Genomic DNA, 14,327 nt, shown 5'->3' on the forward strand with positions numbered 1-14,327 from the left:
AGACTTGGGATTTAAGAAAGACTTGGGATTTAAATTAATTAATCTAAATTAATCCTTGTGTAATTCCAGTCCTTATACTGGATTAATTCACATTTTCCTCAAAGATCCATCATAAAAAAGATTGGTTTTAAGATTTCCCTTAATTAACCTTTCTGGGCTCTAATGCTTTATGATTGACAGTTCTATGAAAGTTTGAAAACTTTTCAAAACTGCAGTTACCTTTTCCCTTTGTTTATAATTACCTTTGTATAAACAGGAGAGAAATTAACAAGGGTTGGATGTATTTGAAAGAAAGGAATTTTGGAAAGTATTTTATGATTGTATCAATATCTGAATACCGATAAAATGCATATTTGTTGTTGAAAGTTTACTAAACATAATATATCAGTTTTACATTAGTTTGTAAAGTTTCTCCTTGTGCACTGGTTTGCCAACTTTATACATGCAATCATTATTCCCCCCCCTTTCGTCCCACAGATATCATTCATTTCCCCTTCTCATTTATTCATTTCCCCTTCTCATTCATTCATTTCCACTTTCTTATTAGTCCCCCTTCTCATATCATTCATTTCCCCTTTGTTTAGCCCCCCCCCCCCCCTTCTTATATCATTCATTTCCAATCCCTATTCTAATCCTTTCCTTGACAGAGATCTTTTAAATGATTTTGTCTTGCACTTTACTTAACTTTTCTATTCCTTTTCTGGAATTTAATCTTTAACATGACATTTCTAATCCTATATTTGACTTTTTTTATCCTTTTCTTGAATTTAATTCTTAACATAACTTTTCTAACCCTATATTTGACTTTTCTATTCCTATATTTGACTTTTCTAACCCTATATTTGACTTTTCTATTCCTATATTTGACTTTTCTAATCCTTTTCTTGAATTTAATCCTTGTACATGACTGTTCTAACCCTTCATTTGACTTTTTTATTCCTTTTAACATAACTTTTCTAACCCTATATGTGACTTTTTAAACCTTAACATGACTTTTCTAATCATTTTCTTGACTTTTCTAATCATTTTCTTGACTTTAATCCTTGACTTGATTTCGCTAATCCTTTATTTAATTTCTCTTCATCATTCTTTCTACATATACATATAGATATTCTCCCAAGTTTATATCTTATATTTTAAATTCTTTAAGATTATTGAATGTTAAGGCTGCCTCTAGTCATCTATTAAAAAGCAATTTTCCCATAATATACTCCAGAAATTCAAACCAGGTCTCTCAGTCAATATTCCAGATATTTCCAACCTTCTAAACATTTTTCAATCTACTCATTTAAAATTTACATATTTACTTTTATTTACCTACCTACCTTTTCCTTTCTAACCAACCTACCTCCAACCAAATTAATTGCCTATCTACCTCTTCAAATCCCCACCTACCTTCCTATCCGAATTTATACCTACCTACCTTCCCACACAGTTATTTACTTATTTATCTACCTTCCTTCCTACCCAAGGGTGTAATGCAAGGAAAGTTAATTGAGGTTGTGTATACTCTGTGCACATATTGAAACCAGTTCTCTTTGGGCTGAATTTGTAAACAAGAATAGATGCATCAGTGTTCGTTTAGTATCCGAGGAGGTTAAAAGCATTAAATTTGATAATTTTGATAATTCACATAATAGTTTCCTATGACCAGAATATTTCATTGATTTTTTTATGTGAAAGATGGATCCCATGGCAGGCTGTAACATTCATCTTGTGTTTACGTTACCGCCCAGAAACAGTACACTGCAGTACAAAAGATGCAAACATTTCTGAAATAACTTTGCTTGCATTACATCCTTGTTCCTACCTATCTTTCTACTTACTGACATACCTTCCTCCTACCTATTTAACTTGTTTATTTTACCTATCATCCTACCTACCTAGTACCTATACACCTAAACACATAAAATACATTTTACATACGTATCTATCTACCTTCCTTCCTCCTTCCTTCCTTCCCCTCTATAGCCACACTGAAGTTGTTATTTTTTTCATTAATATTCTTGATTGTGAAGAATTAAGATATTTTAGAAGTACATTTTTCTCCTTGATACAAATACATAATGAATAACGATTGTATTAAAGGAGAGGAAGATGAGTAGGTGTTCTCTGGGTCCAGAATCCAACGCTACTTTATTAACGCTACTTTATATCCTCTACAATATTTAAATTTTATTTCAAAACTTATGCCTAGACTTTAAATTGAATATCTGAAGAGCAAAATACGGATAGATTGGATGGATTATTATTAGAAAGAAAGAATCAAAACTTTTTCAAATGTGTAAATAATAAGAAGCATCACAAAACATTCTTTACCAATCACAAGCAGACATAGTTAGTGATAGAAAGATAGCAAACCAATCAAATTCTTGAGATGATAAAAAAAGTTTCCTCCATCTATACTACTTGTTTAAACCTGTACTCTCAATCTCTGTATGGTCGTAAATTGTTTCCCCTAGCTGTAAACCAGTGCACTGATGTAATGGAAACAGAGGATATAATTTTCATCCGAGCTTATCTATCCATTAAAACTCTACTCTGGAGAGTAGGATGGGTTCACAGCTCTGTCCAGACCCAGAGAAAGGTTTAATTAGAACACACAGAGGGGAGTTTCGGTTTGGAGTAATCAGGACAGGATAAAACAATTGAAAAGTTGTAAATCTGCAATTTGTAAGATAATTGTATCTTACAAATACATAAAGTGGTCTATGGTTCTTTTTGTTTTTATGTTTATTATTTATAAAACACATTTTAAATTTTTTCTCTTTTTAAACTAAACACTGCTATTATATTTATTGTGTAACGGTCTTTCTATTATTCTCGACTCTACTCTTCATAATGTTTTCTTCAAAATGTTTCTTTATCACTATTCTTTTCATCAAATCATATTTTTCCCAAATTCCTATTTATCTTTTAACATAACCCCCGGTATATCATTCACTGCACCCTCCTTTTCCCACTTTCTCCCTTCCCCTCTTGTTCATCTCCTCTCACTCCGAGGTTTTAATATTTCTGTGAAACATTTCTTAATGGAGGAAACTAAGTTTCAAGCTTCTAGAAAGAATGTCACAAAAATATATCCTCCCATATCAAAACCCATCTCAGAGCTCTCTGTTCAATTCTAAACCAAGATATCTGGGTCGTAGAACTAACTTCTACATAGGGCTGGGCAAAGTTTCATTAACAACCAAAAGTTTTAATAAGTGTAGTTTCAAGTGACCCTCCAGTTGAAAAAGAGCATAACCAATTCACAGCCAAACCATTGATCATTTATTTAACCTTATTCTGAACAATAATGTGAAAGATTTCATAGTTTTTTAAAAAGTATTTATTGCTGAAAATTTCAGATTTTGTGTTTATAATTTAGTTACTTTTACTTGAAATGTATAGTTTATACATGCCCAGTACTACTTCTACCATCCTGATAAATGAGAGATAATATTTTTCTACCTCGGATAAATTATATAGTTCAGTCAGTAGACTCAATACGAGAACATCATTCTCTTTACAACTCAATCCAGAAAATAAAAGGAAAGAAAACATCAGTTTTGATATTTTATTTTTTAATTTTAAGCCTTTAACACCATTACTTTTCCTTTTTCAATGCTTAGTTATGGTAGAATATAATTGATAACAAATTAGTTACGGTAAATAGAATTGTCATTTTTAACTTTTGTAAGACTTTGAATTAATAACATTTAGTTATGGTAGAATAGTCATTATCAACATTGTTTGCTTTTAAAGACCCCTAGAAGTGATTTGATTAAAACATTAGTTATAAAATAGCATCAATCAAATCATTGGGGTTTATAAAAACTGAAATACAGTTAAAAAGCTTTAGTAACCTAAGATGCGAACTCATGTATTGTTGGTATCGAGATAAATACTTGACATCTTTCGTAAAGTGCCAATAAGACGTTCTCATGAACACTGAATAGCCAATCAAAAACCAGGGAAATCAAATTTTAACCAATGAGAGCACAGATAAATGTTGGTTATTTAAAATAAAGAGATTAAACAGATTATGTGTAAAATTCAAAAGTGACCACTGTGGATATCCAGAATTATGGGTATGCAACTCTAAAATTTCCTTCTTTGATGTTACTTGAATAAAAATGTTATGGTAGTTCACCTAGCTGGTTAGCTTTTATAGTCAAGGGTATGGTTTTTAAACTGTGAAATACCCATAATTTTTATTGCAATAATTACAAATAAAGCCCTATATTCTAATATTAACAAAAAGTTTGAAATTTTGAAATTATTTGGTTTCATAATGGTTTTGGGTATTTTATTTTACGAACAAAACATTGCGCTGGCTCTCAATAAAGGGTATAAAGGGTAGAAAAATCACTTCTTTTAAATCTGTTCTTATCTTTACCTCATGGCACACCTTTAGAGAGAAAAAAATGTGCCTTACAGGCTTACACAGAAATAGGCGCGTTTTTTTATCATTTCGTTCATTTTTTCAGTTGTTAAAAAAAATTGGTTTTGTTCATTCTCAAAATTATCGTTCAGTTTCCTTCGGTCTTTTCTCAATGAATGGTTGCTCGGTAAAATTGTTGATATAATAAAATCGTTGGCACAGTAAAATCCTTTCTAAATTGTTTGAACAATGTTAAATATTTTTTTTCGTTCGTTAAAAAAAAAAAAATCTTTTCTCTGAACAACCCAAATTTGCCCATCATTCTTTATTTCTGAACTATCGTTCGTTTCGTTTGTTCTAAAAAATGTTGCTCGTTCACAAAAACGATGCACATGTCTAGCCATACAGCCGTCAGAATGAATTCTTGTATTGGACGCTAAATTTAGTTTATTTCACCAGTGTTGGTTTAACTGCACATTAGCTGTCCATTATTCTATGGTTAGCCTTGTAACCTGGAGTCTACTACCTCACTTAGAAATTCTATCTAACAAATTGGAAACCAACTTGTAACATATCTCTTTAACTTTTCAACAATTAGATGGAGAGTTTTAAAATACCCACAGAGGGTTTAATGAACAAATTATGTTTAGGAAAATTGACATGTGCAATGCACGCATGACAAATGATGTGTAAGAAAATTGACGTGTGCAATGCACTGTGCATGACAAATGAAGTGTAGGAAAATGTAGGAATACTATTGAAGGACAAATGAGGTTATAAAGAAAGTGGGCTCCTCTTATTCTTAATTAAATACAAAGATCCTAATTGCTCGCCACATTCTCTATTTCAATTTTTCTAACCCTTATATTTTTTGCAATCTTATGTTGTATTTCAAAGTATGAATTCTGTTAGATCAACTAATTAAAGTTTGAAACACCAAAGGTTTTAATTCCATCAGGTTGCAAAGATATAGGGATTAGAAAATTGCATTTTTTTAAGTGCTCGTTTTCTTTCACAAATTTTATACTCTAAATCTAAATGATGTTTTTCAATCTTATTTCAGACATTTACAACTTCATTTGGCTAAATGTTAACTTTGAACTGTTTCAGACATTGTGCCTCCAGAGCAAGTTATTGACATCGGAAGACAGGCAAGGTTGGAATGTCTGACGGAGGAGAGAGATAGGACGTCCATACTCTGGAGGAAGGACGGAGAAGTGATCCCTCCGTCATCCAATATAGTTCAAAACCGGCAAACCCTGCAGATATTTAACATAGAGAGGACTAACTACGGGATGTATCAATGTTTTGTGACCAGGGGGAACAGGGAGGTTGAGGCTAGGGGAGAACTCAGGCTTGGAGGTAGGTCATCTTAGGACGGAGAAGGATGTGGGAGGGGTGGGTGGGGGTATTTGTTCTTTGAAAGAGGAGGGGTGGGGTGTGCATCCATGCTCTATAAAGGAGAAGGGGGGATTATGTTAATTTTCAATTCAGAAAGGCCTTTCGAGGTGCATGTATAGTTGTATACTGTGTATAGTACTAGTACTATTCACGCACCTCTGACCCTTCAGTAAAAGTAAATTCAACCCACAGTCCGACCGCGTCAACCTTGTTGCCCGGCTAGTCCAATTGAGTGTCTGCTTTATTTACTTAATGTACGGGCGATACAATACAAACCCGGCTCGGAAATTCAAATGTACTACGGCTGCCCGTGTATTACAATCATAGTGTGTAGTATACTATTACTATTACAATCATAGTGTGTAGTACTAGTACATATATTACAATCAATTATAATGGAATAATAAAAAGTATAAGATAACTTTATTTATTCAGTCACACTTAGGGTAAAGGCGGTAAAGGGGAAATAGTTTTCAGATTATCTAAATCATAGACTTATTGAGATATACTTTTTAGCGACTTATCTACCGAATAAAAGGAGGGGGGGGCTGTAAGAATAATATAAGGTGTAAAACCCTGAATGGGGGAATGAGGAGGGGTTTCAAGCTTCTAGAAAGNTACCCATATGTTCTGAAAATGTACAACTTTGAACTGTGTACCCATATGTTCTGAAAATGTACAACTTTGAACTGTGTACCCATATGTTCTGAAAATGTACAACTTTGAACTGTGTACCCATATGTTCTGAAAATGTACAACTTTGAACTGTGTACCCATATGTTCTGAAAATGTACAACTTTGAACTGTGTACCCATATGTTCTGAAAATGTACAACTTTGAACTGTGTACCCATATGTTCTGAAAATGTACAACTTTGAATTTTGTACCCAAATGTTCTGAGATTGTGCAGTGTTCTTTGAACTGTGCACCAAAATGTTCTAAAAGCGTGTACTTTAAACTGTGTATACCCAAATGTTCTGAAAGTATGCACTATGAACTGTGTAGTGGGTAACCATATGTTCTGAAAGTATGCACTATGAACTGTGTACCCAAATTTCTAAAAGCGTGTACTATAAACTGTGTATACCCAAATTTCATGAAAGTGTTTACTATGAACTGTGTACCCATATGTTCTGAAAGTCTGTACTATGCTTTGTGTACCCAAATGTTCTAAACGCGAGTACTATGAAAAGTGCATCCATATGTTCTATGAACTGTGTACATAAATTTTCTAAAAGTGTGTACTATGAAATGTTTACCCAACTTTTCTAAAAGTGTTTACAATGAACTATGTACCCAAATGTTCTTTAAGTGTGTACAGTAAATTGTGAACCATTTCTTAAAAGTATGTGTACTGGGAAATGTGTACCCATATACGCTGAAATTGTGTTTTATGTTCTGAAAGTGTGGTTTATGTTCTAAAAGTGTTTTCTATGTACTGACAGTGTGTTCTATGTAATGAAAGTGTGTGAAAGTGTGTTCTATGTACTGAAAGGTGAAAGTGTGTTCTATGTAATGAAAGTGTGTGAAAGTGTTTTCTATGTTCTGAAAGGTGAAAGTGTGTTCTTTGTTCTGAAAGGTGAAAGTGTGTTCTATGTTCTTGGTTTACGAGTATATATATTTAGATGCTGAACCCTATCTGGTTTACGAGTATATATATTTAGATGCTGAACCCTATCCGGTTTACGAGTATGTATCTTTAGATGCTGAACCCTATCCGGTTTACGTGTATGTATATTTAGATGCTGAACCCTATCTGGTTTACGAGTATATATATTTAGATGCTCAACCCTATCTGGTTTACGAGTATATACTATATATATTTAGATGCTGAACCCTATCTGGTTTATGAGTATATATATTTAGATGCTGAACCCTATCTGGTTTATGAGAATATATATTTAGATGCTGAACCCTATCTGGTCTACGAGTATATATATTTAGATGCTGAACCCTATCTGGTTTATGAGTATATATATTTAGATGCTGAACCCTATCTGGTTTATGAGAATATATATTTAGATGCTGAACCCTATCTGGTCTACGAGTATATATATTTAGATAAACACTATCTGGTCTACTAGAACACATATATTTAGATGCTGAACCCTATCTGGTCTACGAGTTTATAGAACAGACCCTACAGCCTGGTCCTCCAGTCTGCTTAAAGTGCAGCAGCAAAGGTTCTCCACCTCCTCAAATATACTGGACGAAGAATGGACAGGATCTACCAAAATCAGACAGGTTAGGGTTAAAGGATTCGAACACTTACCTCACACTCTAATTTAATAATCAGCATATCTTTGCAACCTGATTGTGAAATTTAATGATATTTTAAACTTTTAGATCTAGCAGAATTGATAGTTTAAAATACCAAAGGTCTATTACATCAGGTCGTAAATAGATACATTAGACACATATTATGAATTAAGTTTGTTTCGTTCAACAATTTAGTTTTGAGACACATTCCTATTAAATGAATCTATACTTTATCAATGCTCCCACCTCAACAACCTGCTCTTGACTCCCACTCCCTTTTATATGATTGGTTCGGGTTTCACTCCCTGCAAAAGTTTGAGTGACATTTTTTTTCTTTAATGATTTGGTTCAGGTTTTGCTTCTAGTCAAAGTTTGAGTGGTGATCACTCCCTTTAATGATTTGGTTCAGGTTTAGTCCCTAGTCAAAGTTTGAGTGGTGGTCACTCCCTTCAATAATTTGGTTTAAGTTTAGTCCCAAGTCAAGGTTTGGGTAGCAGTTACTCACTTCAATAATTTAAGTGACATTTTCTACCTTTAATGAAATGGTTCAGGTTTTACTCTTAGTCAAAGTTTAAGTAGCGTGGTTAATCCCTTTAATAATTCTAGTTAAAATTAGTGTGTTATATAGCGTAATTTTAAATGACTCCTCTGTAAAGATGGAATTCCCGATTCACAAAGGCACCCTTTAAAGGTTTGCGGATTGAATAGATTTCACTGTTTATAATTTTAAAACTGATCATTTTCAATTTTGGTTTCTCTTCAAAAGTGACTTTGCAGAAAAACATAAAAAATTACTCTAAATTTTTAAACCTAGAAAAAAAGAACAAGTCTGCCACATTATTAATCAGATTAAGGATTCAAGGATATCGTTGTAAATCCGGCCTTGCCATCTATGAATCAAAGTTTTAGTTTTGGATATAAATTAACACAATTAATGTCTGCCAGGTTTAAAGGAGTCTTTGCCACAAACTCTGATTTTCTAATCACTATATCGGCATATAGCGTAGACCTTAGATTTTTCAAACTATGAATTCTGTCAGATCAAATAATTTCATTTTGAAATATAAAAAGTTTAGGGCAAAGATACTGGGTTTAGAAAATTTGAGTTTGTGACAAAGACTCAATTCCTTTACATCAAATCGGTTTTAGTTTCCGCTGTTCACTATGGACAAGCTGAGGTTTAATTTCAGCTCTGGGTACAAGTTTTCACTAAACAAGGAAGCTTAGGTTTAGTTTCAGCTCTGGGTACAAGTTTTCACTGAACAAGGAAGTTTAGGTTTAATTTCAGCTCTGGGTACAAGTTTTCACTGAACAAGGATACTTTTTCCCCGGATTTGAAATGTATTTATCATCGGGGAGGACAAATTTATGTTTTCAATTTATTTTACATCCAATTTCAGAGTTTAAAGCCGGGAGCAGTATTGAGAATATAAAATATTATCTAAGCTTCGAATTGTTTGATTAATGGTTGTATGAAAATTTAATTTTAATAGAAACTCGCTTTAACAAACCACATCGTTNCCCCAACTCCCCTTTCCTTACATACTATATATATTAGCAATATTCAGTAGAACTAGTAGAACCCGTATCAGCAAATATATTGCAAAACTCTCCAGTTTCTATAAAGGGAAAACTTTGCAAATTCTTTCCTTTTGTTTGCAACAAAGCCTGGTTTTAGCCGGGGGTTAAACTTGTTAGAGAGGGAGAATACAAATACGCTAAACTTTTCAGCTTTCTCTCCTTCCCTTCGTCCTTCATTCCCTTCTTTCCTTCCCTTTCCTCCTTCCCCTCCTTACCACTGTTCTTTCCTCTACTCTCATCTTTTCCCATTACTTCTCTCATCCTTTAATTGCCTTCACATTAAAACCAATAGTTGCATGCATCCTAACCAGTTCAAGGACAACAGTTTAGTTTTTACTTGTACCAATCCCGTCTAGTGTACCCTGTGTGTGTTCCGCAACAATAATAGGCAGGCTGGTGTACTGGGCTTTCTTTTCGGCTTTTATCTCTTTTTTCTCTAAAAGGAAATGAGTCTTTGCCACAAACTCTGGTTTTTAAATCCCTATATCTTAACAACCCAATGTTGTAGACCTTAGATATTTCAAACTTTCACTTCTGTTATATCAATAAATCAAAGTTTGAAATATCCAAGGTTTACATAATTTTGTTGTAGATATATAGGTATTAGAAAATTGGGATTTGTTGCTAAGACTCAATTCCTTTGCATCTTTCCCGCACTCTTTTTATATTCCAAAACTTCTTTCCCAGTGTCATTAATTCATTTCCTTTCCCTTTCCTTGCCCTGCTTTTATTTTTCGTGTCCTCTCTGCTTTCCTTTCTCTTTAACTTATTTGCCCTTCTTTCCTCCTTCCTTGCTTACAATTAAAAAGCTAAAACTGAACACTCATAGCTTCTTAATCAACGCATTTAAGCTTTTAAAGGTATTGATTCTTTACAACACACTAAAATTATCTAATCCTTATATCTTTGTAACCATAAGGTGTACACCTTTGATATTTCAAAATTAGATTATTTTAGCTAAAAGAATTCATAGTTTGAAATATCCATGGTCTACGGCATTGGGCTCTGAAGATATATGGATCATAAAATCTAAATTTGTGGCAAAGAACCAATTCCTTTAAAAAAACTCTTTTGAACTGAATTGTTTTGAACGACCCTTAATATAAAGGATTTTGTGTTTTGAATATTTCAATTTTAAATATGATATATTTGAATAAAATATGTAGATATCAATATTATTCAATATATTGACTCTGGTCTAGGCATTGCAAGCCTGTGCAACGAACCCTACATAAATATCTTAAAGATTTTAGATCAACATTTTGTTTAAAAAAATAAACAATACCACTAAAATTAAGTACATAAATATCATCTTACATCATCGGCATTTATATCAATAAAATTAGGACGACCCATCTATTTAAGTTTTCAGCTTTTTTTAAACTGCAAGTTTACAAGTAAACATTAATTGTACTCGGTAACACGACTGTATAATAGCTAAGAACCAAAAAAGAATAATTTTCTAAGAAATAAGAACTAAGAACCAATAACTAAGAACTAAAAACTAAGAATTAAGAACCAAGAATTAAGAACCAAGAACCAAGAAAAAAGAAAAAAGAATAAGAATTAAAAACATAAGAACTGAAAACTAAGAACAAAGACATAAGAACTATAAGCTTGGAAATAAGGCATCAGAACTAAGAATTAAGTACTTAGAGCTTAAGACTAAAAACTTAAAACTTTAAACTAAGAGCTAAGAACTAGGAACTAAGAATTAAGAACTAAGAACTAAGAACTAAGAACTAAGAACTAAGAACTAAGAACTAAGAACTAAGAACTAAGAACTAAAAACTAAGAACTAAGAACTAAGAACTAAGAACATTAAGAACTAAGAAAAAGAACTAAGAACTAGGCACAGTAAGAACATTAAGGACTAAGAACTGAGAACTATAAATTAAAAACTAAGATTAAAAAAAAATAATTGTTACAGAACTTGGAATTACAAAAAGCAAGTTTTTATGATGAATACTTGATAACCCGAAGAAACGCTTAATGAGAAGTTTTTCCATCAATTATAGAAGAAAATCTTGACATTTTACATTTATATCCAGCACTTTACAACTTTATAGTTTCTCTTTACCACCAGACAACATGGTTTTCAGCAGATTACATAATATAGAAACCAGATGGTTTTATACATTATATATGATATTAATATATCATTCATGTCATCTTTAATCTCTGTTTATCGTTACAATTAACATAATGTTTTCAAACAACTAAAGTTAAAGCTTCAGTAATTAATTCAGTTCAATTTAATTAAAATCGTGGCATGTTCAATTCACAACGGTTCCCTTTAAAACCTTTTCTGATTAAAGTTGACAGATTTCCAGCATTAGATTTTATGAAAGGAAAAGAGGATCACTTGTAATTACAGTTCCTTTAACATCAAAATCTGTATACGCCATTTTGTAGAAGAGAAAAATATGGATTTATTTTAAACCAATAATATGTTGCTTTACAATTTACAATTTTGGACTGCGAGGTGAAAACTAAATTCAAATTATTAATAATTATAATAAATTAATATTAATATTAATATTAATAATAAACCATCAGGTTGCAACGACAGGAATTAGTAAATTTGAGTTCTTTTTAGAGAAAACAATTTTGCAATATGTTAAGGTTCTTAGAATTTTGTGAAGTAGTCTCCTACAAGCCGAAAAACCCTGAATGTAGAGGCTTTGGTTTATCTGACTTTATTTACATATATTTTGGATGTTTACAAAAAAAACAAGTTTTTTTTCTGCTTTACCGAGTAATTAAGTATGAGGAATTGTTCCAGACTTCCAAAGCTACAATCTCAATGTCGAGTTTTCATGATAAATGATACTTTTAGACAATCTATATATTCATATTCTATAGTTTAGACAACCTGTTCACACAATGCACATTCTCACATTTTTTATCCGAAAAGTTTATGAAATGAAAAGAATCCAAGGGTTTGAATTTTATGTTCTTCTTTGTATAATGTCGGCGTTCATAACAATTTCTTTATGCATGAATTATCCACAAACAGTAAAATTATTATTTAAGGTTTTTAAAAAATTTTGTTGCGTTTTTCAGTCAAAACATGAAATTGTTTAAATATATACAGAGAAAGTAGAAACTGAGTTTTTGCCACAAACTCGTCTGTATTTTTTTGTATGTTTCTCTTCTACTAAGCATGATAATTTACTGTTATCCTCCTTATTTTGATATGTTGCAATGCAAAAGAGAATGCAAAAAAATATTGCAATGCATTTAGATTATTAAAGTATTTCGTATTGTAATTTAAAAGTAAGCTTTTTTATCTTGAAGCCAATACTAAACATGATGCTGCAATTACAAGAGAAGACGACCTCTATCTCAAGCTATCCAGAAGTAATCATGTTAAATGGGACACACTGCTTCTAAAAAGCTATGAATTAAGAAGTAAGCATTATAACATTTGTTTCTTTTTAGATTTATGATTGGTCAGTATGTTTCTCCGCATAATGAAGTAATCAGCCATATAAACATTAGGGAGGTTACATTCATCATATTTTACTCAGACACGGGTTAGAACAATGACCTCAAATGACTTAGAATGACTTAGAATAAGCAACATTTTTAGCGAAATTTTAAGTGAGATTTGCTATTGTATACAGGACAATTGCTGTGTTTCAATTTCAATGGAATTATTTAATTAAAAACGTGAGTATAACAATGTTTTACAGTTTTAATCAGCAAGAATAATAAGAAATCATTTATCATCGTAAATTAGAAATGATTTATTATTTCTAGATCATGACGTTCTTTACCTTTAGAGGTTATCTGTAAATAACGTGCAATAATGATTTCTTTTAACTGAATTATTATTTTCTGACAATCAGAGTTCAGAGCTTGGAACTTTAGAATGGTGGATATCGAGATTAAGGCTTGATCCACTCTTTTTCTGGATCTCGAGATTAAATAATGCTTGTTCTCCTCTTGTTATTAATCTCCACATTAAGTAACTGATCGGGATTAAGGATATCCCATTCTAAAGTTTTCAGCTCTGATCTTTTAATTCATTTAGAAACTTTAATCCATATCATTGTTATTCTCCGGATTAATTCAAATCATTCAAACAATTATAAAGGTCGATGAGGAATTGCGAAAAAATGAAACAGCTGTTTTTTACGGATTAAGCCCTTTAAAATTTAAAGTTACAGCTTTCCATATTGAGCATAAGAAACATAATAATTGAATCTTAAGTTGATTTAAACTAAGAAATTGAGTCTTGGCCCTTAACTCTGATTTTCTAATCCTTAAATCATTGCTACCCAATGCATACGTCGTGAACCTTAGATATTTCAAACTATGAATTCCGTTTGATTCAATAATCTATGTTTGAAATCAGGTTGCAACTTGTAACGATATGGATTAGAAAATTTGAGTGTGTGGCAAAGACTCAATTTTCAACAATCAAAAAAGGTTCTATTGTATTAGTACACAAAATTCAGGTATGATTCTGTATGATTAATAGGTAGCCAATTATAAAACATTTAAAATGAATGCCTGCCGTACAGTCGAGCAATGGTAGAGGATGGTGGATTGTACACATGTACAGCAAAGAACAGGGCTGGGCAGGCTGTACATGCAGCTCGTCTAAACATATACGGTAGGAATTTTAAACACTTTTTTAATAACAAGTTTTAAATAATCAAATATCCTCAAAAAAGAGTCAATGATTGGAACTGATCATTTTTTCCAAACT

The 14,327-nt window shown here is 32.0% G+C and overlaps 1 protein-coding gene across 1 annotated transcript in view; it reads left to right on the forward strand.

Moving 5' to 3' along the window:
- Positions 1 to 5,472: 5,472 nt before the first annotated feature.
- LOC111699552 (Down syndrome cell adhesion molecule-like protein Dscam2) overlaps positions 5,473 to 14,327 on the forward strand; it is a gene marked incomplete at its 5' end in the record, with an annotated part of 34,186 nt that continues 25,331 nt past the window's right edge. Inside the window, 4 exons of the mRNA XM_023470252.1 lie at positions 5,473 to 5,728; positions 7,867 to 8,011; positions 13,052 to 13,111; positions 14,140 to 14,231. Of these exons, the coding sequence (XP_023326020.1) occupies positions 5,473 to 5,728; positions 7,867 to 8,011; positions 13,052 to 13,111; positions 14,140 to 14,231 (553 nt within the window). The remainder of the gene's footprint in view (positions 5,729 to 7,866; positions 8,012 to 13,051; positions 13,112 to 14,139; positions 14,232 to 14,327) is intronic.

Source organism: Eurytemora carolleeae, unplaced genomic scaffold, assembly GCF_000591075.1.
Source record: "Eurytemora carolleeae unplaced genomic scaffold, Eaff_2.0 scaffold27, whole genome shotgun sequence".
Taxonomy (NCBI): domain Eukaryota; kingdom Metazoa; phylum Arthropoda; class Copepoda; order Calanoida; family Temoridae; genus Eurytemora; species Eurytemora carolleeae.